The sequence below is a fragment of the Struthio camelus genome, chromosome 3 (assembly GCF_040807025.1).
Source record: "Struthio camelus isolate bStrCam1 chromosome 3, bStrCam1.hap1, whole genome shotgun sequence".
NCBI classification, from domain to species: domain Eukaryota; kingdom Metazoa; phylum Chordata; class Aves; order Struthioniformes; family Struthionidae; genus Struthio; species Struthio camelus.
Genome location: NC_090944.1, coordinates 32,212,506 through 32,239,707, shown reverse-complemented (window position 1 = coordinate 32,239,707; position 27,202 = coordinate 32,212,506). Strand labels below are relative to the sequence as shown.

The window sequence follows — 27,202 nt, the reverse complement described above, 5'->3', positions numbered from 1 at the left end:
AAATTGTTTTATCCAGAAATAAAGTAATTTCTTAATGGTCATCTCCACATCCTCAAATATCTTAATCTGGACTTGTAGTCTGGATACCTTTTTCAGTACCATCAATAAGTCCAGTTTACTGGAACTTTCCACACAAGCTCTTTCTCTTACATTATGAAAGTTCTTCCTTCATCACAGCATCTTTTTATTCAAATTTCTTGCTTTTTTTTTTCTCAGTGGAACCCAGAAGAAAGAGTGTTTTCTCACTTTTATACCTTTTCTTCTGAAAAAGCATCTTTTTTTGCAGACCAGTGTTTCACTCGTCAGAAGAAAAGTCGTATCACAATTGATCATAGTAAGGCTTTCCATATCATCAGTCTGCTAGTTGAAAATCTCAAGTAAAACTTAGATAGTTTATAGAAAGAAATGCAATATAAAGAATTGTGGCCCAGAATTTTCTCTAGTGAATTTAATTGTGGATGCAATTATTCTTTATAGCTTTTTCTTTTTCCTTTTTCCTCTTAAAAATGTCTTTAATAAAGACACACAATATGAAGAGAAACCTTTAAAAGAAATTATGGTCAAATCCTATTGAAACCTGTGGAGTGATGTGCAACAAACAGATACATCTGTCATTTGGTTGCTTCTGTCACACTGACAAACTAATTAGTTGAAATGTATGTGTGTCATTCTTTCGCGTGTTCACAGCCTTGTCAAAGTTCTTCCACTTACTGCTTTCAAATGAGATTATGAAAGATCAATTACTCAAACTTTTCATCCCATAGAAAGTTTAATTCTATAAACTGTAAACATAAACCATTTTTATTTTTGAAAAAACTCTTCAGTAGCTTATCACTGTCCTGATATCTGACTATATGTGATAGCTATTTCTTTCATCTGATATTCTATTTTGGTCCATAGGTTGGGAGCACAGTCTTTTTCAGATGCAGGAAAGGTTATCATATTCAGGGGTCTACCACCCGTTCTTGTCTTGCTAACTTAACGTGGAGTGGCATACAGTCTGAATGCATTCGTAAGTCTGGTTTTCTTATTCAATTAGTTTGTATGCTGTGCAATTTTGACAGTTAAAATAGATGCAGTATTATTACTTTGAAATAACTTTTTTTCAAATGATTATTTTTCATGGGGATCAGAATAATTGTATCAGTTTTACTCAAAAACTGTCCATCCTCATTAACCCCACTGCATTCGTTGCTTGAAGTTAATCTGGTTTCTCTGTGTGTATATTGAATTAATAGAGAACAGAAAGCGTCATTCAATACGCTTGGGGTTATTTTGTTTGCTAGCATTTTGTGAATCAAACTAGACCTCAAAGTTATTTTGCTTTTCTGGCCTCTGCATGGTTATATAAGTGACTAGTATATTTATATCTATGTATTAGTTGGAGAACATCAAATAACCATTGTGTTAAAATATAATCATCTAAGCTAGAAGTAATCCATTAGAGTGACCTTAGATTCTTATCCTATTTCAAATTAACTTTGAGTTGTTATAAATGAACATCATGGAGCACAGAGAAAGAAGCACATTGTGCAGCAGTATCTGTTATAATCAATGTACTATGACAAATTCTTCCTGGGGAACCTTTCTTTCATTTGAAATGTGTAATGAATTTATTTAGCACTGTAACCATGCTGTAATTTTCAAGGTTGTTTAAAACTTTCAATGGAAGTGATGTTTGAAGCTGTGGCAGTACAATAATTTACAGGACCAATCATTGCAGAAAGTTCAATGGCACGTGCCTTGTCTTATCTTCATTTTAACTCTTTTCTGCCTTGCTATTTGATTTAATTTCAGTATGTTGTTCAAAAATGCATGATAATAAGATTTCCAGCTTCCCACAATAATAAAACCATATTCACAGAGTATAACTGCTTATAAATACAAGCTACTTGTCATTTCTAAAAAGTGTACAAAGTTTATTTAAGCGAAAGGGATGGGTTAGTATACATTTCTTTGAATTACATGCCCTAATCCTGTGGAAAAGCTACCACTACTGTTTCTAACTCCAAAAAAATGTTTGCAGCTCATGCTTGCAGGCAGCCAGAAACGCCGGCACATGTCGATGTGAAAGCAATAGATCTTCCTACTTTAGGGTATACTTTGGTGTATACCTGTCAACCAGGATTTTTTCTTGCTGGTGGATCGGAGCATCGGACATGTAAACCAGATATGAAATGGACAGGAAAATCACCTATTTGTAAAAGTAAGTCATTGCTCATGTGATATGTCATGCCCTGCTTAGCTGGATTTCATTTTACCCTTACATTTTTATTTTACATAATAGGATCGAATTTGCTCCTTTACTATTTAAAAATGCATATGACACAGTAGCATTAACTTTATGAAAAAACCAGTAAAAAATATCAAAGTGAGCATACTATCTGGAACTCACTGAGGAAAATATGTGGGTGTCCTTGAGTAAATGTACAGGCACACGTACATATCTTTACCCATAACAATACCAAAAAAAACCCTAAATAATATAAAGTATTACTTTGAACTACATTTTCCTTATCTTTCTGTCACAGTTTCAAACAGTATTTCAATGTGCTCAATGTTTAATGTATGATTTTCTATTAGGAACAAGAATAAAAGTTTATTTTTTGAGAGGCAGATTTTTAGATTCAGTCAGGCATGCCTGGTACGTTGCATGCTTTTTATCAAAGAAAAACTTCTTGTAAAATAAAAATGAACAAAAACCTCAAAAAAATAAAATAAATCTTTGCACCAAATTCCATTTTCTTTTATACCCATGTAAATTTCTTATAATTTTGCTAGAGTAACTCTGAGTATATAGTTAGGAAAGCTAAATCAGCCCTTGCATGTGAATAAACATGGCTATAAGTTTGCATATCCCGAAAATTTTAAAAGTTAATACTTAAAATATAGTTAAAGGAAAAACAGTTAGACACTGTGGATAAGACACTTGCAACATAATCTTTAATTCTAATATACCAAAGAACTCCAAATCCATTTAAAGTGTGAACAGTTTTTCATTTTTCATAAAGTAAAGGGTAGACTGGTTTGTTTCAGCATTGACAAAAAGTATCATCTAGGGATAAAGCTTTATCTCCTTATGCTAGTTCCTTAAAGGGTGATTTTTCAGGGGTAATATATAATTAATGAATTGAGATAAATTACCTTGTACGTGTTTTTGTTCATTGTCTTTTTTTTAAGATTAAATGCAGAAAAAGATTCCTACTGCTTTCATACAACCAAACAAGAATGAATTATTTGTTATTGGCTTACAATCTTTAGATGGAATTCTTGTGCTCCCACTTTTTGTGCTTTTTTTTAGCACTTGAGCACTTGTAATCAGTGAATTTCTACTCATAAAGAAAAAAGCATGTGAGACAGACTCTTACTGGGAGGCATTGGTGTTTTTAAAGCGGCTAACAATACATGGCCAAACTTGAGCTGGAATCAGTGGACATAGCTCTGCTGATTATACCAGAAGTCCATTAAATGACACCAATTGTGATCCTTCTCCACAGTATCTGATCATGTCATCATAATTCAGCTATCTGGCGTTTACTGGTTTGTGTTATAAATTTATCAATCTTTACTAATTGTGTTTTATTGTATTTAATAAAGTATTATGCATAATTAGACATAGTATTTGTCCCCTCTATAAGGCTCTCTTTTATAGCACTGGGACTGATATAAAAATTTTTAGGCCTAAGTGTATGAAAAATCTAGCTAGCCAGACAACCTTCCACAGTAAAAATATTGTTTTCCTAAATTATTTTCTCTTGGTTTTTGTAAGTGTTCAGGTTTGAACATGTACAGTATTAAAGACTTCAGTTATTTCTGTTTTAAATATAGCTCTATTGGATAAGGGATACTTGCATCAATCAGGCATTGTTTTAGCATTCTGTTAGAAAAACAACAAATATGTTCATGAAAATGATAATTTGTCTTTTTACTTGTAGGTAAAGGAGTGAGAGAAGTTAATGAAACAGTAACTAAAACTCCAGGTTTGTATACAAGAAGAGTTTTAGAACTAAATAAATTAAATTGATTTACATCCGAGATTGTTATGGATGATAAAACTATATCCAATATTTGACTTAAGTATTTCATTACTCATTTTAAAGGAAAATAAATGTTCAGGGTATTTGTAATGACAGGTACCATGTAAAACGTACTCTCTGAAATGCTTTCCCAGAGCATCTGTATATAGTAATTTTTACAATATCAATTTTGTAAATTGCGCAGATTTGTCAGGCCAAAAGGGTAAAGCATACGTAGGCAAGAAGCAGATTTGAAGTAGTTTTATATCAGAGAGATTGCTATAATGGAGAGCCTTATAATGAGTGTAGACTATAACACAGAAAAATTCAGTTGTAGAACCTTTGGATGGCCTGCATTTCAAAGAAGTTCTCAAGGTGCTCTCAGCCGGGATTTCCCAAGTGTGTGGGCCACCAGCAGCAGGCAAATATTGCTGCTACATTTGTATGCCTCCTCATGAGCGTGTGTGGAATTAATCTTTTTTTCCTGCTAGTGATACAATGGGCAAATACATTTGAGAACTCCTTTGTGTAGATCTTTAATTTAGAGTCAGTCATTCTCAAAAAAATGAAATGATTTTTTAACTGACATATTCAACTTTGAACAGAGTTTTCACCAAATAAATGAATTTGCCACTCTATATTCTGAATTTTAGCTGACTGCAGGGAAAATAAGATGAATGCTTAACACTCATAGCAGTTCACAGAAGGACTGTGTAGAATACATGGGATAAAAAGAGATTTCTGCTAATAATTAACCTTCCTAGTGAGACTGTTAGTAAGATTGTCAGGTGAAACCATAAATGAGTTCTTTTCAAATGCATCACTTTTACAGACTCATACTAATGAAGAATATAATGTGCATTCATCATAATTAATATACAGTCTTCACTTACTGGAGGCTTCACCTCACTGCACAGCTAAGGTGTGCATTAATCTGCTACCACATGGTTTCTGAAGTTTCAATAGCAAATTAAAATATCTACCAAGTATTCAAATACTTTCACTGTGCAGAGCATCAGTACCAATTCACACCATATCTATCTTTTATGACCAGTTTTGATAGGCACTATTTGAAAGGTATTTATTTTAAAAATGAAATATTATGATTATACATGCCTGTGAGGGTAGTCAGAGAAGTGAAACTGTCTAATAAAGGTCAGTAATTAAAAAGGAAAAGTTTTAAGGTTAAAGGAAAGTTTTAAAAGTGTATCTTCATTATTATTATGGTTTTTAAACTTACGAATTCTGTTAAATAGAGAGATCTATTTCGGAGCATTTTCTTTACCCTGTTCTCTTGGCTTTTGGTAGAACTCGATTTGCTGCTATGTGTATTTTAAATGGCATAAAGCTAATATTTCTGAACTAGAGCTTGTGTAACAGAATAGATTCATGTTCTCACTTTCCACTTTTGGATATCTGAAGGCAAATGATGTTCTAAATTGTTTATTAAGTAGTTAGTTTTACCACAGTTAATGTTTATATAAGCAATAATAACTATCATTTTTAAAGTCCTGTAAATTGTAATGGTGTATAAATTGCAAATAATGAATTCTCACAATACATATGAAGTTTAAGTACTACAATACTCTCTTTGCTTCCCATGGTTCTCACTGCTTTGTATAGTCTTCACAAAAATAGTTAGGAAGCTATTTTAAGTAGCAGACATGGATTTCCCAGCAGCACTTATATTTTAACATTTTCAAAAATCATAATTGGGTAGTAGAAAAGTTGTTTTCTTGCCCTGCTGATTCTGTCCATCTGCAGCAAATGTAAATTCAGTAAATACTGAGCCAATGATAGTATTGCACATACAGTGAGAGTTATAATGGTCAAAGTGTTAGAGAAGCTAAATATTAAAGATATTGAAAATGACAATAGAAGTATGGTGTCCACTCCTTGATGAAAATATTACTTAGTACCTCTCAGCACTGTAACAGGTTTATGTCAGTAATATTTGTCTTTCACTTTCGTAGGAATAAATTCAGACACACATTTTTAATGAAAAGCAAAGACAAATATAAATAATTTTAACATTTTAAAAATACCAGGTTGCAAACTTACTTTTACCATGAGCCACTGTTGACACAAAGTAATGAGAAACACCTAGGAAAATGAGTCTGAAAAACCTGATTTAGTATTTCAGATCTCTAGTATTAAGTTTAGGTTCCCTGGTGTAAAGCCCTAGCCCTGCACAGAGTTTTGCTATGGAAAGGGAGTGCTCGAGCACTCGTAATTCTGTGGAGCTGTGAGTATGCCAGTAGTTCTCAAAGGCATGCAGCAGGTCTCCACTCATTTGGATGCCAATGCAGGACTGGCATCTGTGGTAGTACAGTTAACCTACTAAGGTTAGTAGGTTATCATGTGGCTAAGTCATGTGACATGGAGCTTGAACAAGTACTTGTAGTTTTTGCACAACTTGAAGGTAGAAAACACTGGAAAAGTTACTGTCTTTCCTCTTCATGAAACGTATATTAGGTGGTGCAATAATATGATTAAGAGACAGTCAACAGCTGACCAAACGTCTTTTTTCAGATGTACTGCCTGTCAGTATGTTTTGGGATAGTATTTGGTGTTACTAACCTTGGTTTCATTCTGATTCATTTTTGCAATCAGTGATTATGCAGAGGAGGAAATATCCACAGTATATATTCAAAATGGATACACAAGATGTCCACAGTGATCATTCCTTCAGTATTGACAGCTGTCTTTGCAAGTGCTCAAAAGCACTTGTAAATACAAAAAAAGTCCTTCATTTTTAGAGTTTAGTTAGAAAAGTGTAAAACACTACTTTTCTAATATCATTCTCTAGCTATTTAGCAGGTATCATCTGTAATGGTCCTAAATGGTAAGGATGAATCTGTAATAGTTGCTGGGGCTGTCATTTTGTCAAGATACCATGTGATTGGTTCAACAGTTCTCTTAGTAGAGTTTTATTTTGATTTTTAAAGCACTTTTCAAATCATCTTACTAGAAGAACTTAAAGCTACATGGAAAAATGTCATGAATGACGTTTCACTCGTCAGAAGCTGGCAGGAACCACTGGGTGCTGTCTAGCCAGTAAGAGGGTTTGTCCCTCCTCGCCAACGGTTAACCCGCATGTGAAATATAGCAATATGGAGGGGGAGAAATGAATGTTCAAGAAATGTGTAACACCCAGCAAACGTATCGAACATACAGTGAACATCTGTTATCCCCCAAATATTTTTCTCTTCTGGTTTTCTTCTTAATTAGTATACACGTATTGCAGAAATTATTGAATACTAAGAAACACTAGTTCTATTCTGTGGGCAATTTAGCCAAACATTTAAAATATAATGTTTAATGACCTATATATGTATCTTTTTTTCTGAATAGAGGAAAAATCTCAGTTAATATCGAGAAAATGACTAAAATACATACATTTCTACCTAAAATTCATGCCTTATTTTGCAGGCTTTATATTTCATACTATTTAAACTGAAACTGTAGAGTCAGAGAAAGAGACCCCACTGTAGTCCACTTGGACACCTCCACCATTCACAGGTGCAGTAGTATCTCATGAAAAAAGAAAAGATGTGGAGTCCAAAAAAGAATTGGTAAAGAACTTGTGCTAAACTCTGTTTGGAATCCATGACGACAATTGTATATCACACCCAGTGCTGCTTTAACAGATTTGTGAAGCAAAAAGGACTACTACCAAACACCTCCTTCAAGGAGCTGCCAACTTTACTTTTCTCCTTTTTCATCATACCCTAAGACATGGGGGCTTTAGGGTTAGAGCCCATCATTTATTGTAGTCTTGGAGACATTTACTGAAGCATATATGCAGTGTGATGTTATTATAATGATTTACATTGTAAGGGACAAGTGTTATATAGGAAATTGTGTGGAAAGTTTGTTATATGTATTTCCTTTACTGTTGTAAAATTTTTACTGCTAAACATACTTAAAACAGTAGATTGATGCCGCAACAAAGAAACTGAAGAATATGGGTATGAAAGATTGCTATTGTGTTGTAAGTTACTGCTTTATTTACTGTTTCCTTTCTTGCCCGCTTTTGTTTAGTTCCTTCAGATGTGTTTTTTATAAATTCACTGTGGAAAGGGTTTTATGAGTATTTAGGAAAAAGACAGCCTGCTACTCTAACTGTTGATTGGTTCAATACTACAAGCAGCAAAGTGAATGCTACGTTCATTGAAGCATCTAACATACAAATCAAACTATCAGGTAGGTTCAGTAATAGATATTAAAAACGCTCTCCTTTTCATTTTTTCACCTATTGAATTGTATTTTCTGCTGAACACAAAATGAAACCAAAACTTTATGATATTTTCATTAAAAATCTTTTCTGCATTTTTTGCAGTGTTGCTAAAGGTAGTGGACTGCTCACATTTCAGTTAGTTTATATCTGGTTACCCATCTATTTTTTCCTTTACATTTCAAATAAACATGGAGGTGCGTGGAAGTGTATGAAGGTGTTTTTTTTTTTAAGTCTCAGATTGTTGCATAGTATTGATATGTTGAACTCACAGGTGGTTTTCAATTGGAAGGCAAAATGTGTAAAGCATTTTAAGAACTGTAATGTGGAAAAGCTCCATTATTCAATAGTGGTTAACCTGCTTTAAGAGAATAAGGTCTTGATAATGGCATGAAAGAGAATAGGCATAGATAATTAAAGAAGTCAATAATTATGCATACGTTTTAATCAGCATTGTGCATTCCTTTCTGCAAAACTGAATGTGATATTCCAATCTAGCATTCTGATCACAGTTATATTTGAAATGAGCATTATCAGCTTTCACCACCTTTTAAAGACTAGTCTACAGAGAGAATTTCAGCAGCCATCTGCCAAATAGCAAACTTTCTTCCACTGTACCATTGATATTTACCATAGCAATATGCTGTTGTGAATAAAAATCCATATTTCTGCAAGGCAAATTGGCAGTTTTATTGTAGCAGGCAATGAATTCTGTCTGTATTCAGTTATTGAGACAGTGCATGAAAAGACAAATATTTTTACCTATTTACATATAAAATTAAACTCATTAGAAAACCATCTTTGCAGTCTGTTATCAGATATGATGTGGACAAAGAAAGTAAAATAAAATCCTGTTATTATAAGATTATAAAATCCTGTTCTATCCAGGCTATAACATTCTTTTAATGCAGGGTGTTTTCCACAATATATAGTTTGATTATAACTCTAAAGCAATATACTTGAGCTCTGACAGGGTATTAGAAGAAACTGGTTCAAAAATTGTTTAAAAGGTATATGTTACTTTCTTTTTATTAATAGGTATTTACAAGAAAGAAGAAGCCCATTTACTCTTGAAAGTTTTTCAGATTAAAGGACCTAGTGACATTTTTGTAAGCAAGTTTGAAAATGACAACTGGGCGCTAGATGGTTATGTAAGTAACCAGACTTCTATTGATGAAGCTTACTAAGCTTAAAGCTTGAAGAAATCTGTGATTGCCTATATACTTCTATTCAATCAACTTTTTATATTATCAATGTGGAATGCAGCGATCCAGATGTCAGTTGTAGAGGTCACATTATTATTCTTTTTCAAAATGCATACACAATCTTCCATTTGCCGCTCTTCTTTCTATCTCTCCTTTGAATTTTTAATTTACTTAATTGGGAAGGGAAGTGGATCACTGTATTTTTGCATGCTTTTGGCTTGTTCTGTTAGACATGAGTGAGGATTTTAACTTTAGAAATATTGTCCCTTTTTGTTCAATAAATAGTTCACTGTAATAAAATTGTAAATTTAAAAGAAGTCTCAATTTTAGGACGGGAAGCATGACAGAAAGTCTTTTACGGAAGGTGAGGATGAGGAATACTGCATTTGATACAATGATTTTCCCATATTGAGAAATAATGTAGGTTTGGCACATATTGAGTAAATCTCATGCATATACAGAATACTTTTTTCAGTGTAAAAGGGGACTTAAAGACATACCTTAACAGAATATTTGATTTAACTTAGAATTTGCATCTATGTGATTTATTTTATTTACTCAATATTTATCAAATATTGATTGTAAAAGTTGTCATTTCATCTTAAAGAAAAAGGGGATTATTTCATTCTTTGTAGTATTCCTTTGTACCTTATGATGCTTTCTATGGAAAATATTTTAAAGGACTGACAATACAGTGGATATCTAAATGGATATGCTAATTCAATTATGTATGTCATCTGACAAATTTTAAGAACCAACAAAGTATGTAAGATAACTTTAAGCCGTTCCAGGTATTACTTTGAAGCATTGTTTAATATCAATGAAACCTTAAAATGGTTCTATAGGCATAAAGAGTTTACTTATGTCTTAAAGGATAAAGCTGAAAAAAAATATCTAGACTCCTTATGTGTATTCTAAGTCAGATTAAAAAAAAAGGCTATTTTTTTTTTATTTCTTTGTCCCAGAATTTTTTTACATGTTTGTTTCCACATATTTAGGTATCATCAGGTCTTGAAAGAGGTGTTTTTACCTATCAAGGTGATATACATGGAAAAGACTTTGGAAAATTTATGCTCCAAAGACAAGGTAAAATGCATTTATGGAACTTTAATATGTACCATGCTTTTTTTGGCTCTTGCAATAGTGAAGTCAATAAATTACTCCTTCAGTTTTCTAGCTGAAATAAGCATATGTATTGTGTACAAAATACACAACGAAATACGCATTTTTGAAATACATAATTCACATCCTAATTTAGTTCTGCCATGTTACTATCTCATTTTTTATAGTATAGCAATTTAATAAGATGAATATAGGATGCTTTTAAAGAGAATTCCATTACAAGTGTTTGCTCTGCTGTATATGTCTTTTTAAAAGTAGTAGGCATGTCACATAATGCCAGGCCATTTTCTGCTCAACTGTATAAATTGCAGACAGAATCATGAGGCAAATTATAAGGACAGACTCAACACTGATTTTAATAGTGTAATATGTAGAGTGTTTACTTGTTTCTAGTAGGTGTTCTTTTAGGAATGTATAGGCATTTAGACAGAATTCTACTTAGCTATCAAAAATATGTAGTGAATGACTGAGGGCTACGGACTAGAGTGTTCTAGCAGCTGGTGAAAAACTAATTATTTTACTCAGAAAACTGCTTCAGCAAATACCAACTGTTGTTGTCGTCATTTCCTGATCCTGCAACTGCTGCATTGTGGTTTAAGCACAGTATATAAATCACCAAAGCACTGGGATAGCAGGGAGAGGCATCCTGGACAATGTGCCAAAGTGTATCTACATTTTATAAATATCTTTGTTTCCATTACCTGCATTAATGCTGTACCCAATGTCCTTTAAAACTGTGCCGGATCTCCCTTGTGTTTCTTTGCTCTATTAACTGCTGTGAGAGCAGTTACCTTGTGAATTTGCTCATCTTGGCAGCTTCTCTAACTACTCCACAGTTCTAATCACAAGGGGAAGAGATCTTACTCTTCAGATTCTCAGTGTAAGAACTGCCGATTACTGAAGCCCAGTACTGTTTTAATCTTCAAAGAAAATTCTTATGTGAGACAGATTATCTGTCTTCATGTACTTTTGTGTAATCCTTATCACCGTATTATCTGAGCTGCCTTTTCTTTCTGACTTTAGCAACCACACTGTAAAAGTAGAGCATCGAGATTTGTTCAGGCATAGGTCTTGTTAAGCAGCCTTTGGAGGCTTAAATTAGTGGAAGGTTTATTTGTTTGTTCGAGGACTTTTTTTCTTAAGCAAGACAAAAAGGTATACTTGATTCTTTCAGCTACCTAAGGAAAATTTAGATCCGTTAGTTTTAGCAGTTTAACAAATATCACATTGTGGTAAATGTAACACAAGCAGAATGAGAGTTAGGCTGGTCTCTCTCTGCTTTTAGTAGAAAACATCTATATCGCCTCTGAGACTTCCAGTGTGAGCTCAGTTTGTATATTCCCAAGGCTAGTAACAGAAGCTGAAGTGTCCTTGTTAGACATACATTTGTAGGTTGAGGGCTTATTGTCTTCATTTTTGACATCTCAGCAGTGAGCTTGCTACAAACGCAGACGCTATCACTTTTAGAGGAGAATTTACTTGGATTTCTTTATGTGATTATTCATTAAATAGGCATGCATAGTTTATAGGTTGCTTGTTCTCTATTGGCAGCTAAGAGGAAAGAGGGAAAGCAAATTTCCAGACAGCATAGGTCTTAATATTTGTACATGTCCTCTCAAATTCAAGGCTAGTTTGTTTTGGTTTTTAAATCTATTCTTTAGTGAATATTCAGGTGAGGTAATGATCTGATCTGTTCTCCAGCTGAAAACTGCATCTTTCAGTTTCTTCATGAAGTTAAATTATTTGGACCCTTTACACTAAGCAGTGTGTGTAAACTGTTGCATACATAGTATAATGTGAATTTCTTCACCTGCAAGCATACATTAGAGAATTAAATTTACTGAGAAATACCTGGTTAAGTAAGAAACCAAACTATTTGAAGATGCATTCCCCATCCCACAATGCTAAACAGAGACCAGGCTATATGTGCTCCTCCTGGGACTTTATGACATGAAAATGGACAAAACTTTTAAGTTACTATTTATCCTCTTTTAGAAGCAATTCTGTTTGCTTATCCTTAGAGAAGAACCCAAAGGGCAAAGAGATCTCCGCTATGAATCTGCCAAAAGGATTAGAACAATATCTGAACCTGCTTAAGGGGCCCAAGTTGGAAGACAAAATGATTTAACCTGTTCTGCCAAATAAACAGTCACTGTTGTGGGTTATTTGTTTTGTTATGCTTTAGGACCTTGGTTTCTAAAGGCTGAAAGTCTGCCACTGGGTGTTCTGCTGTTGTAATTGCTCAGCACTCAAACCGCACCTCTAGAAGTCTAGATTTTATTCTGAAATGTTGGCCTTGCTCATTCCAGTCTAGACTGTCCTTTAAAGTTGTATGAAATAATGGCTTTATGAGAAGAGAAAGTCACTTTACTAAATCGTTAGTTTCCAATATATATTATCTGTGGGAAAACACAATGGCCACTTCTGTTTCCTTTGTTTCTTCAAATTACTTCTTAGCTATTTTTGATTGAGCTAACAAAAATTGACAAGAAATAGTAAATGTAAATAATTCATTCATTTATGTGTACATGATAAATATATCACATAAAGGTCCATGGATGTGAAATACATTTTCATTTCTTGGAATTAGTCTTCTCCTAAAAGAATTGAACTTCACAGAAGAATGCATGTAAATTTTAAATTTCATTCTATAAGGGTATAATCCTTCATCTCTAGATCACTTTGTGCAACTTTTGCCATGCAAATCACATGGCCTTGCAATCAAACAGGATATACTTAACTTCAGAGTACAAACCAGTCATGTATTGGCTAATGCACAAATAGATAAATAAGGACTATAAAGCTACGAAACTATGTATTAATGTACTACTCACACACGATGAGGTGCTCAGAGAGTTCAGCATCCAGGCAGTTACCAGCCAGATGAGGGAGGGCAGCCTTGGAATTTCTGAGGCAGAAGGCTAACCCTTGAAGGTGCTGAGCTGCTGTCTACCAGTTCCTCATTTCTTCTTCCTTAGGACTTGATATCTTTTCATGTCAATATTTTCCCTCTTTAATCCTTGAGCTGCTAACTATGCTAGTCTCAACAATTACACTTCTATCTGTAATTCTGCTTTTCTTATCCTGCCTGGCTGTAGCTGTCGTGCTTTCTCACATTTTAAGAACAGTTTTCTCAGTAAAACTGAACTAAGGTCCATCAGAACTGCACTGTACCAAACTAGGTCTTGGACCAAGACCCCTAAGCTGAGGGTTACAGAATCAATGCATTTGAATATTCCAAATAACAATAAGTAAATTACAGAATCACAGAATCACAGAATGGTTGAGGTTGGAAGGGACCTTTAAAGATCACCCAGTCCAACGCCTCTACTCAAGCAGGGTCACCTAGAGCACATTGCCAAGGATTACGTCCAGGCGGGTTTTGAATATTTCCAGTGAAGGAGACTCCACAACCTCTCTGGGCAACCTGTTCCAGTCCTCAGTCACCCTCACAGTAAAGAAATTTTTCCTGATGTTCAGACGGAACTTTCCATGTTTCAGTTTGTGCCTGTTGCCTCTCATCCTATCGCTGGGCACCACTGAGAAGAGTCTGGCCCCATGCTATTGACACCCGTGTTGTGGATGAGTGAGGAGTGATGTGCTTCGCTTGTAAAAGAGAAGTAGCAATACGCTTTATTGAGATAAGATAGTGGTTTAATAAAGATCAAAGGTAAATAAGACAGTGGTTTAACAAGATTCAATGGCAAGGTTCACTTGATTATTTACTGCATAGAGGACAGGGTCAGCCAAAATCGTCAGGGAGACCCTCCCATTGAGTCACGAGGTTCAGGGTGGATTCTCTCGCTTTCTGAACTCCTACCCAGGCCCAGACTTAGTCAACGGTTCACAATCAATCTGAGATACACTTAGCAAAGTTTGCAAAGTCTCAGCATGCTGTTAGTAACTTACTGAGGATCTGTCATTGGTAAGGAGTCTCTCGACCTCAAGGAGTAACCTTGAGAGGCATCCCAACTCAAGGGGAGATTCCCTGCTGTGCAGCCCGCTGCCATGCAAGAGAGCTCAATCGACTCCAGGCTTTCCAGCAGGTCAACCCGCAGCCTGTTCTGGTGCATGGGATTATTCCTGCCTAGGTGCAGGACCCTGCAGTTCCCTTGGTTGAACTTCATGAGGTCCCTCTCTGTCCAGCTCTCCAGCCTGTCCAGGTCCCTCTGAAAGGCAGCACAGCCTTCTGGTGTGTCAGCCACTCCCCCCAGTTTAGTATCTGCAGCAAATTGCTGAGGGTGCACTCTGTCCCTTCATCCAGGTCATTGATGAATATATTGAACAAGACTGGACCCAGGACTGACCCCTGGGGGACGCTGCTCACTGTGGGCCTCCCACTAGACTTTGCGCCACTGACCACAACCCTCGGAGCTCGGCCATCCAGCCAGTCCTCAATCCACCTCACCGTCCACTCATCCAGCCCACACTTCCTGAGCTTACCTAGGAGGATGTGATGGGAGACAGTGTCCAAAGCCTTGCTCAAGTCCAGGGAGACAACAGCCACTGCTCTCCCCTCATCTACCCAGCCAGTCATCCCATCAGAGAAGGCTATCAGATTGGTCAAGCATGATTTCCCTTTGGTGAATCCATGCTGACCACTCCGGATCACCTTCTTGTGCTCCACATGCTTAGTGAGGACCTCCAGGATGAGGTCCCCTTTCCAGGGCTGGAGGTGAGGCTGACAGGCCTGTAGTTCCCTGGCTCCTCTTTCTTGCCCTTTTGGAAGACTGGGGTGACACTAGCCTTCTTCCAGTCCTCGGGCACCTCTCATGAGTTCCTCATGACCTTTCCAAGATGATGGAGAGTGGCCTAGCAACGACGTCCACCAGCTCCCTCAGCACTCGTGGGTGCATCCCATCGGGACCCATGGATTTGTGGATGTCAAGTTTGCCTAAATGATCTCTAATCCAATCCTCCTCGACCAAGGGAGAGTCTTCCTTTCTCCAGACTTTCTCTCTTTGTCTCTAGGGTCCGGGATTCTTGAGGGCTGGCCTTAGCAGTGAAGAATGAAGTAAAGAAGGCATTCAGTATCTCTATCTTCTCTATGGTCTTTTTCACCAGGGTCCCTGCCCCATTCAGTAGCGCCCACATTTTCCCTAATCTTCCTTTTGTTAATGATGTATTTGATGATTTTGTAAATAACGTATTTGAAGAAGCCCTTCTAGTTGTGCATGACATCCCTTGCTAGATTTAATTAATTTAGCGTAATGCTCTTTCTTGGGAAATATTTCCATACAAAGAATATTGTTTTCTAACACATACACGATCTAAAGGGTAGAACTACATAGACTGCACGATCATGACATCACTGCGCAGTATCAGAATTTGGCCTTCACCTCACTGCTGCTGTTTTAGGAGGCTAAAGAAGCCCACGTCATTCTGAAGTGTTTCAGAAAACATTTATGATCTTACAGAATACCAATCTATTAAACAATGTTTCCCAGTGAAAAAGTATTTTAAGTATTTGAAGTATTTTAAAAAAAACCTAAAATATCTTTTTCATTCTTTGTCTTTTGTCTATTACCAAATAGATATTTCCACTCTACTAGTTTTAGCTATGGCAGCAATCAATACATAGATTAGAGCAGTACAATAGGCTTTCCCATTTCTCATCCTGTTAACACTGTCAGAAGAAATACGAAGTTCACATCAGGATATTTTTAATCGGAAACAACTCTGAAAATGGTTTTAACAAATGGACTAGAATGTGTTAAAGTTTGGCTGAGTCTCATACAGGAATAAAATTAAAATCATCCAGAACTACAGCAAAGCCTCTCTTACATAATGAAAAGCATACACTTTACTAAATCCAAACCTAGTCAACATTTCTCCAGCAGTAGTTAGAAGGTGTAAACTTAAGTTTAAACTTTCAAGCTTGGTTTCCGAAGTGGTATTTCAAAAATCTGTTGAAGTACAGAGTATTCCAGAACCTCCAGTAGGAGTGCTGGGTACTGAATACCTCTGAATGTGAGTCATTTATCAAATACATATTAATCTAAAAAAAAAAAATCTAAATTTAGAAAATCCAAATATAAACTGATGTCTAGTTTTAAATGCTCAGTTATAAAAAAATTGTATTTACATTTTCAGAAAATCTCATAGACTGTTCAAACCAAGAATTACTAAAATTTTAGCCTACTATTTTATTTTAGCTGAATTCTGTTTAATTATTTTACAAACTTGCTGTTATTTATACATTAAAATATATCTATCATAAGTGGCATGACAATAGCTCTGAGAACATAAACTCATAATTCACTGATGACATATATTTCTTTGTGATTCAGTAGTTGGTTAGAATTGTAAATAAAGGCTAGAAAATTCATTCCGGGTTTTCTACTGATAGAAGGTGATCAGAATTAATTTGATCAGTATTACGTATTTTATTAATTATTCAAAATAATGGGACAAACAGCTGGGGATTGTGATAGTAAAGTATAAAGGCAGTGATAAATGCATACGGTTTTAAAAATACCTACAACTTTTCTAATCCGTAAAAAGTTGAAAGGAATATCTACATTCTTTTCTTAACTGTGGTAACAACTTGATTCTATCTCATTGTCTTTAATCAGATTTCTTTGAAAATGTCAAGTACATGTGTAAAATATGATTCAAATATATAAAAATATACCAACACATCTTCCACACTGTAGCTTCTAGGGCAAATATTGTATTACAGAAGTCCAAAGATTTCTGTAAGACACTGATCTACTCTAAAATAGTTCAATTTTAATTAAGATATTCCACAGTAGTGCAACAGAGCTCATTACATGATCTAATCTACCACAGTAGTATGTTTGCCAATCTGAAAAGGTTTGCCTTCAGCAATTCTTTGGAAAAGTATATAAGTGGGTGAAGCATGGCAAAAGATTAAAAAAAATTTAATTATAGTATTTTGCCATGTTTACTGATTAAATCTGCAGATTCTGAAAATACTAACGGGTTTGTCATGATTTTAGAGGGGAGTTAATTACTCCCTTGACTTCATATATTTTGGAAAATGAATTGCACAAAACATATTTGAATATTAGCAATTGAAACATTAAGTTTTTAAAATATCTAATAGAACAAAGGCTGATACCTCTTTCTCACTGACCTTGAACTACAAGAAATCATAGGAATATTGTGTTTGTTTGTTTCTTAGTTTTGTGTCTTACTTAGGTAGTTTAGTAGACTGCTGGAAGCAGCACAATGACTGTATCTCTGCTACATAATTAGTCTGTGCCAGAGTCTTAAAAAGACTAATTGATGCTGCTGCCATCAGTTAGGGAGTCAGGACTTTTGGGACAGTGTGTACTGCTGGGTTACACCATTTCTGAGCAGGAATCGCCACTCTCTCCTGTTCTACCCTACTAGCATCATCAAAAATACCCCAAAATAGCCAGCACAGATCCTTGTCCCAGCCCCACCCTTACTCGACTTTTCTCTCCTTCTCGGATAGGAAATATATAGCGCTTAAGCTTACTCTTTTGAGAAGCTGTGAATTGGATCTGGCAACATGGAGTTGGCTCTCAAAAATAGAATCTACTTGATTGCTCTTCTGTTTTTGTTGTAAAATTACTTTTCTTCCCTCACAGTTTGAATCGTCAAGTTAGGCACCTGTTTAACCAGTCTAACTGGTCTCTATTAAAACAGATGGAAAAGTGGGTTCTGCAGATTGCCTTATGGTCCTGGTTACCTGCTTGTCCACAGCAGAGACCTGGCTGGAGCATGCCACAGGCGACAGCCTTTGCATTCTGTGTCTGAATTTTATAACAATGCAGTGCAGCTGCCAAAGGCAGGCTATAAAAGCATGTTCATGTCTCACCCTCAAAAGGAGATTGTAAAGCAACCTGAACAAGCACATAGATGCGCAGGCTTGGGAGTGCTATTGAGCCTGGCAGAACCGTTGTGTATTATTACTGTTGCCTCAGTTATCCCTTCCTTTTTCATGTTTGATTATTCAGGCATTGCTTATTGTTTCTAAGTTGAATATTTAGGCTGCAGCTGTAGAACATTTTTTGCAGTAATACTCATCTTTTGTATAAGTCATATTGCTTGCTTTTCTTAAATTAGTGTTTCCTGAGAGGTATAGTTCATAATTAGGTAACACAAGGATTATTTGATTTTCTGAACACTGTTTTCAAATTGTTTTGATAGTTATTAATGATACACAATTAAGTGGTATTAACAAAATTTATACTGTCATACTACATGTTATACATTTCATGTTTTTAAATAGAATGATTTTATCAAGACGGCATTTATTTATTTATTTCTTGAACCGAAAGAGAATTGTAAGGTAGAAAATCTGGAAATTTTACTTCTATCCTTTTCTTTCCATTTCAGGTCCATTAAGTGCAGATACAGACCTTTCAAATCACTATTATGGCACAAATAGCAGTTCTGTTGCAGCTGCCATCCTGGTACCATTCTTTGCTCTAATATTATCAGGGTTTGCATTTTACCTCTACAAACACAGGTATTGTGAATGTTATTTGTTCAGTAACTTAATAAGCTTTTTGTTCTAAGCTTTTTGATAGGTGGAAGTAACTAGGGAACACAAATGCTGAAGCTTTCAAGAATATCTTTACTTTAAAAAGACAAATATTTCTAAGTACTCCCACAAAGGGATTTGGTATAGAGTGGTTCTTAAAAATGAGTCACTGTGTTAAGGAGCAAAGGCCTATAAACTTTTTTGGTTCATTAGGCTGAATCATATTGAAATCTCGGGTCACATTTTATTCTTTCGTTCTAGTGCTTTATTAAATTGAATATATGCTGCTTCTTTCAACGTGCTTATGAGTATTAATTATACAAGCTGAAAAATCCATAAGTCCCGTGAGGGGACAGCCCATAATGATGCTTCTTAAAGTGCACGCTGAGTAAGCTAGTACTTGGATTGGTGTCTAGGATTGGCGTCACTTCAGCTCATATCAAACTTACGTATGTTGGTAGATAATGTCAGAATAAATCCAACCATGAACCATTGTCTAAAATTTGATTTAAAAGCTGACATCTGTGTATGTTTTGAAAGTTTGTTCCTTCTGAAGTCCACCATTAGCCTATGATGTAGTTTCTTAACTTGGCTGTCCACCTACCTCAGCATTAAATGGTTTGGGAACAAGAAATTGCAGTTGGGCTTGAATTTGTGAACTCAAGTTAAAAAGATACATGTCCTGAAATATAAGGACCCTTTGGGGGGGTCCTTATATATATAATTATATATATAATATATAACCCTTTGGTTGAAAAGACTGTTCAGGAAGAGCTGTGAACTCTGCCCAAGAACATGTTATTGGAAGACCTTCTGATGCCTACAGATCTTCATTCTCAGATAGCTCCTGTTCTGCAATGGGGCAGACTTATGCAGCAGCGTGGAACCACAGGCATTCAGAATAACAGCAGAGATGGAATGTAAAGGGAACATCACTGTCAGTGTGCTCGTAGAAAGGCAAGCCAAACTCTAAGCTGAATTCAACAGAAATATACTGTGACCTAAGGGGTACTTCTTGCAGTTTGATCTATGGAGTTGTGTGCTGTACAAGTGGTGAAGATTTATTTTTCCATTTGGTACAAGAATTTAGTCTTCAAAAAAGCAGCTCTAATTATACTGTTTACGGTACTGTCGGTACAGCACTGCAGTTCTGCCTGCCTTCATCTAATTTAAATGCATTAGATACTTGAATAAGGAGATATTACTCATTAACTTGAATTTTCAATGATTATTTTTCCTCTTCTGTATTTTCTAACTAAGTTCTTCCGATAAACCACATTTTTTAGAGAGATTATCAGTGTCATATTTAAGATATCATCAAGAAATTAACAAATTGATTACTGATGTAGGGGACCATTTGAAAATGAAATATTAACTGCCTACAGTGAAACTAAGCAATATTCAATATTCTCAAAGCAGAGAACTGAAAGCCCTAAAAGGGTGAGGTTAGTCAACAATTAAACTAACTCTATGTTAACTTTGTTCTCCAAAGAAAAAGAGAATCCGTGGCCTTTGAAGGCAGTTTCTTGGAGGTATTTTAAGGGTCAGAATAACAACATGAAATTTTCACAAGGATGTCATAGTAGTTATGCCCCTAGAGGCCCTTTATATCAGAGAATTTGAAGGTTTTTCTCAGAGGACAATTTTATGGATGCTTCTGCTGCACCTTTGTCAGATTAATATAATATAATTAGAAGCCAGGGATGTTAGAGCTCTTTTACACAGCTTCAGTCCCTTCTATCTGGCAGGCAGAGACTGCAGCAGGAATGAAGACAGCATCTCAGCCTTTATGAACAAAATTAAAATACATTTAATTCCTTAAGCTTAGGAAAGCTTTATGTTAAGATTTCTAAACATGCTTTGTTACTTTTAAAAAGAAAATATGCAGAAAAAGGCACATTTACAAGTATCAGAATTGTTTGTAGGTTGTCAGTTTCCATTAGTGACTTCTTTTCAGTGACAGTTTATCCTTATTAGCTATCCAAAGCAGAATAATTTTGGAATAAATATGATTTCAACAACCCTATCCTGAAGTTATATCATGAGGTTCTTTGCTAAATTGCTTTTCAGTTATTAGGAACCAAGTATCTACATTTTGCACTCCTCATTGATTTTCTTGCCCTATTTCAACTACTGGGAAAACATATAAAATTATATACTGAGCCTTCTTTGTATATTTCTATAGCTATGTTGCAAATGCTAAGAGATTTAAGGTTAAATTAATATAATATAGTGTAATAGTATAATTTTTTTTACTGGATATATCAGGAAGATTGCACAATTGTATTTTTGCTTTTATTTAATTGATGGCTTAGTACATCCTAACAGAGCTGTGTATAAGAATGTGAACATCCTTGAAGTTTTGATGTTTTACATGATGGTGAAATAATAACCGAAATAGAGTAGTGGTGCATGAAAGATGATTCTTTGCATTCTTTGATCTTCCAATGTCATAATTTCTGTAAACATTAGCCAGAAGTTATCAGTTTGATTACACGTTTGGGCCTATAAAACATATGTTAATGTATTTAGGACTGCTGTAAATATTTATGGAAGTAGACCGGCACGCTATGGCAAATCTGTGAGGGAACACTGAAAAAGTTACTGTCACTGAAGGTTATCATCTCTAGCAATATAACATTTTTCTGAACGTCCAGTGGCTGTGTCAGTCCAGAATTACCTATTTAAGCTACACTGGATAACTGTGCACTGACTGGATTTAGTAGAACTCAAAAGAGGTGTTACAGCACCTCAATGGTGCAACATTAACTTTCAGCTAAGGAACGGTGATAAGCAGCTGATAACAGCAAATTACTAAACCATCCCTGCTAACTCTTCTAGAAAACATCTAAGTCTATAAATGCTGTGAGTGTTTATCTCATCTAAACCCAAGCTACTCTAAAGGAGAAAGCAGGAGCTGCTCACTGTCACCTTGCTATGTACTTCCAGTAACCCACTCCGTTCATGTCTTTTATATTGACAATTTATATTGACTTATGTCAGAACATTTGTACAGATGGTCTAGTTGCCTTCCTAGGTATACTGTAAAAAATGGTGTGGGTAAAATCAAAAATCACTAGAAATCTCCAGGAAAGTAAATTAGAATGGGCTTGATGGCGCTCAAATTAAATTCAATAAAAATTCTATCATGCTTTCGACATTAAAATCAACTCTTCAGAAAGACTGCAATATATATTTGAAAATTTTTAAGAAGTTAATTGAGTAAAACTGGACTAAGTGCTTCTATTTTATGTAAGGATTCTTCTATGGGCAGACTATAGCAACCTGAAAATGAAAGCGTCACCAGAAAATGTGATAAACTGTTGCTATTGACAGAAAAATATTATCAGTTCCCAACTTTACTATTGTTTGTACTTTTGTTGTACGTTGTTTTACTTTTGGCTACCATTTTCGGTATCAACAGGCTATAAAGTTGTCACATTTATGACAAATTTTATCAGAGAAATACATACCCCTACTTTGCCAACATTGTCTCTGTACTTTGTAGTATCCGTTTGCCCAATAGAATTTATTTTCTTCTTTTTCTACTCTGAAAAATAGTTTCTATAACAGATTTCTCACAGTTGTTAAGTCTCTGTGACATCCTTTATGGGTCTCCCCTGTATCACTGTTGTTGGACTTAGTCATACAACTTGTATAGGTAGGACAGAAACATAAAAACTTGCAATAATTGTAGAATTTTTATTTTTAATAGTTATTAATGATATTTTTCTGTCCTTTTTTTCAGAACAAGACCAAAAGTACAGTACAATGGGTATGCTGGACATGAAAACAGTAATGGACAGGCTTCATTTGAAAACCCCATGTATGACACAAACTTAAAACCCACAGAGGCAAAGGCTGTGAGGTTTGATACGACTCTGAACACAGTTTGTACAGTGGTATAGCCTTCAGTGCCCAATATGACTGATTCATAGCCATACCTCTGATGGACAAGCAGTAATTCCTTTGGTGCCATATACCAGTTTCCCTTCTTCTCTTGGCTTTGCTGCTGTAATCTTTAACATCTTCTGTCAGCCTACATGCAGCTAAATTTTCTGGTAAAAATGTGTCAGTCTTCTGGGGATCAGACAAAGAATATTTTTTCATCTTAAAGTTGGATTAAAATGCCTGGCTGCATCTGCTTCAAAGCAAGGCACACTTTAAGGAAGACTGCCGAGTCATACCAATTTGTCATATTTAATGCCTCAGACTTCATATTTGTATGTGGCTGGATGCCTTTCAATGCATTCTTCTGGGCACTTGGATAAATCCTTTGAGTACTGTGACAAATGACAACACCACAGATTATCCCCAAGAATAGGAATATTCTGAAGAAATAAAGCTCTCTTGAAGAAGACAACAACCTTCCTCGAGGTTGCATACGCCCGCAAATGCTTTACCATTGAAATCTTGTTAAAATTAAACGTACAGTGTATCTCAAACATAGGGTGGTTTGCCAATTTCCCAATCAGCCGTTATATTACAAAATATTAATGCACAATTTTTTGCACTAGAGTGTTATGGATGACTGAGTAAGATTCTGGTAAAAATATACAGGGTTTATACACACTGTCCATTGTATATAGACATTCACTCACTCTTTGCCAAGCAAAACATTCCACAGTAAATTTACTTGGAATATTAAATTATGAGCCCCATGCTTAGCACAAGTGAAAATCTTGTGCAATAGAGGACAATATATCTTCTGTCAATTTTTGACTAAATTTCTCTGTAAACATCATTACAAGTCACTGGAGATTTTCAGCTAGAACAAGAGCCCATTTCTAGGAAGTTTTCATTGCCAATATTGTTTTCTTCTGAAATCGGTCATCATTCACCATTGTCAGCATCATACTATTTAACAGCAGGGGGGTTAGCAGCTATTGCTGCTTGCCATGTACAGATGTGAATAGTAATTTATTTTAGATAGCTCATAAAGCCTGTGAGCCTGTGCTCATAATACAGTCTTCCCTTTTGCATTTTTTTCCATTTTTCCTATAATATGACATCATTTTCTGATGTTACATGGAACTAAAAGACATTACAGTAGCATATGTAAACCCAGTGCAAATTGTCTATAACAAGCTGTCATTAAGTTTCTACTTTAAACAAAGAGAAATAGTCAACTATCTTCTCCTTCCGTTTCTTTTCAGTTTTTTTTTTTTTTAAACACAGCACTTACTGCTTTTGTACTTACACAATTTGACAGAAAGTCTGACACTTGTAAATATGACTGCTTGAGTAAAACATTAACATTTGTTTAGAATTAGAGAGGTTTTACTGAATGAAAACAAAAAGCAAAGATGTCATTGGGCAGGTTAATTAAATTGCCTTTCAAGATTAGGAAATTACAAAAAATAACGAAGCAGAATTTGATCTTAATCATACACATTGAGTTCAGAAACTAAGGACATTGCTTTACTTTTGTTCTAAAAATGCAAAGGTCTTTTTTTTTTTTTTTTTTTTAAGTTTTCTGAATTTCAAACAATCTTAATGTCCAGTTACTATGAAAAACTGAAGAAAAATGTTTCTGAACTCGTTATGTTTGTTTGTCTGGTTGTTATATACAAAAAAAAAGGGGGGGGGGGAGGGCGGGAATATAAGTCCAACCAAAAAGGAAGTGCAAGCCCAATAACAGATTTTTCAGTAATATTGTAAAGCAGAAAGAAAATTTCAAAGATAAACCTCAGTCTGTTTAGCAACTCTACGTCTATACCAGTTATATGAAAAATACCAGCAATATAATACAGTAATGTAGGGCCTCCAGCTGTTATGTTCTTCATACAAGCAGGAAAATTTAAAAAAATAATTATTTCCAGTCAGTTGCTTGTTCACTTTGTTGGTAGTTTTTGGCTTTCTTTTTTGTTGGTTTTTGAAGTTTTTGTGTTTGTAAGCTTCATTTATCTGTCGCATCTCAGTGATCTTCACATTTGCTGAAGAAGAACAAAGTCATCAGATCAAAGTCATTGTCCTGATCCTCCCCAACGTCCAGGAAGCTGCCCTGTGAGTGAAGAGCTTCCGTAGAAACAGTGGGCCGCGGAGGGAAGTTACTGTGTGATTAAAGTTTTTGACAGGTGTTCAAAATTCTCATTACTGCTTTGGAAACCTTTCTGTAGCAGCAATGACAGGAAAAAATTGGCATATTGAAAGCAAGTGCAAAATGCTAGCTGAATAGTATTATTGATGTTTTCCGATCCTATCCTTGTAATATATTCTTCTCACCTGTCTTACTGTCATTACTGAGGAATGCAGTGGAGGAAAGGTAACCATAAAATAGAAACATCGAATTATTAGATCTTCTGTGTTATGAAGTCCAGATCCTGCGAACCCTTTCTCAGGTGGTGCCTTTCAGGGAGGTTTACCTAGGGATTGTTTGTTCCAAGTGAGCGTCCTTCGAGTCAGAGACGTTCAAAATGGAGTATGCTGACAAATTATCCTACGACATTTGTTTGGAGTACTGCTTAAACAGCAGCTTCAAACCTGAGCCCAAGTAAAGGAAAGTTCACAAAGTTTTATCAGTTCTATCCATATCCCTCAAATGCCTCTCCTCTGTTATGTTTGCTTCTTTTGTTGAGATTGGATCTCTTTTTCTTGAAGTTATTTTACAGAGGGCTGTGTATGCATGCACTCATATATGGTGCTTCATCAGAATAAGACTCTTAAAACGTTGTACAGTGGCCAAGTAATGGCAGCCAGGAAATCTGCTTTCTGAGGTATATGCAGAAGACTTTTCCCCCAGTGTTGACCAGATCATTATGATGGGCTAAGAATACATGCTATAGATTTTTTTTAAAAACAGGTTATGTGCTTCAAAGCTGTTAAAAACTGCTGCTTGTATCACACATCTTGCCTTTCTCCAGGCTAGCTGCAATAATTTTTTTTCTTGTGTAAAATATTTTGTAAACAAAGAAAAGCTGTTAAAAAAAAAAAGGTGGGAGGGCAAGGGTGGGGGTGGTTGGGGAAGAACACCGGTATTATGATCAAGTCAGTCTAATTTTCATTCCCAGTATTTCATTCTGCCATTTCACCACATGCTGCTGTGACATGAAGTAGGTGCAAAAGAACTTTTTGTACAGAGATATATTTTTTATGAAGAATTTGTAAAATTATTAAATATGCTGTACTTTTTTGATTAATGTAGGTAAATTGTTAAAAATAAATGTTTTTACAATAAAAAATTGTAATTTTCCCAATAATGTAAAATTTACCATCTTTAGCTGATTTTCAGTTCTGATCCTATTACACATGTATTAATATTAAAGTGGCCTGTTAAAAATAAACAGTATTCTCTTTGGCAAAAAAATAAATATTATAAAAGATTGTAATATAGCCTGTGCAATGCCACCTACCTTGAAAGCAAATTCAGAGTTCTAATTAAATATTTAATTTTAGATTTCCAGCTTTTGTGTGACCTGTTTTTACAACTGTTTTCTTCTATTTACTTTTATACTTTTAAATCTGAAGTATTCATTTTTCATTACGTAGAGTGTCCAGTAGAATCATAATCTCATCATTTTGAGTAAGTTCCCAAGGATTGTCTGTTACCTGACAAAAATATTCAGATGCGGTCTGCTGGCATGGGGTGTACCTCCTATTATCTTGCATTTTGCGTTCAGATTTTAAAATTTTCTTTTATAAAAAAACTAATCTGCTTATTTTACCACAAGCCTGTATCCTACCTGTGAAAGTGATGGATCACATGGAGCTGGAAGTATTTCCATTTCTAAAATCTGAGAGCTCGTCTGCAATCACTTAAATATGTATACTTAGACTGAAATGGAAATGCTGATATACATAAAGATATCCAGATATATTAGTGTATATTAGTGATCAAGACCTAAAATCTAAACAAAATAATAATTATTTTATTCATTTTACTCGATATCAATGTAAAGGATTTATGTATTTGGTTTACTTGTTGACAGTTTAAGAAATATGAGTCGCGCTTCAAGGATATTCTACCCATTGTTCAGTTTGGGAATCAGTGGTAGTATATGACTGCGGTTCAGTTTTAGAAAAACTCAGAGTATATGCATGTCCTTCATCTTCACAGTCTGTCCTTCCAAAAATATATCATCTTGCAGCTAGTTGTTAAAGTTCTCATTGCTCAGAATGAGTCAGAATGACTTTCCTTCTGACA

At 35.2% G+C, this 27,202-nt stretch overlaps 1 protein-coding gene across 2 annotated transcripts in view; it reads left to right on the top strand.

The window, feature by feature from the left end:
• The window catches only part of CSMD1 (CUB and Sushi multiple domains 1), a 1,260,625-nt gene extending 1,234,164 nt beyond the window's left edge, over nt 1-26,461 (top strand). The window contains exons 63-70 of one of the 2 annotated variants that reach the window (XM_068937331.1): nt 901-1,012; nt 2,027-2,206; nt 3,936-3,980; nt 8,061-8,222; nt 9,292-9,404; nt 10,457-10,544; nt 18,912-19,044; nt 22,808-26,461. In XM_068937331.1, the coding sequence (XP_068793432.1) occupies nt 901-1,012; nt 2,027-2,206; nt 3,936-3,980; nt 8,061-8,222; nt 9,292-9,404; nt 10,457-10,544; nt 18,912-19,044; nt 22,808-22,967 (993 nt within the window). In that variant the 3' untranslated portion in view covers nt 22,968-26,461. The remainder of the gene's footprint in view (nt 1-900; nt 1,013-2,026; nt 2,207-3,935; nt 3,981-8,060; nt 8,223-9,291; nt 9,405-10,456; nt 10,545-18,911; nt 19,045-22,807) is intronic. The other variant, XM_068937332.1, reaches the window with a different exon arrangement.
• The last annotated feature ends 741 nt before the right edge of the window (nt 26,462-27,202 follow it).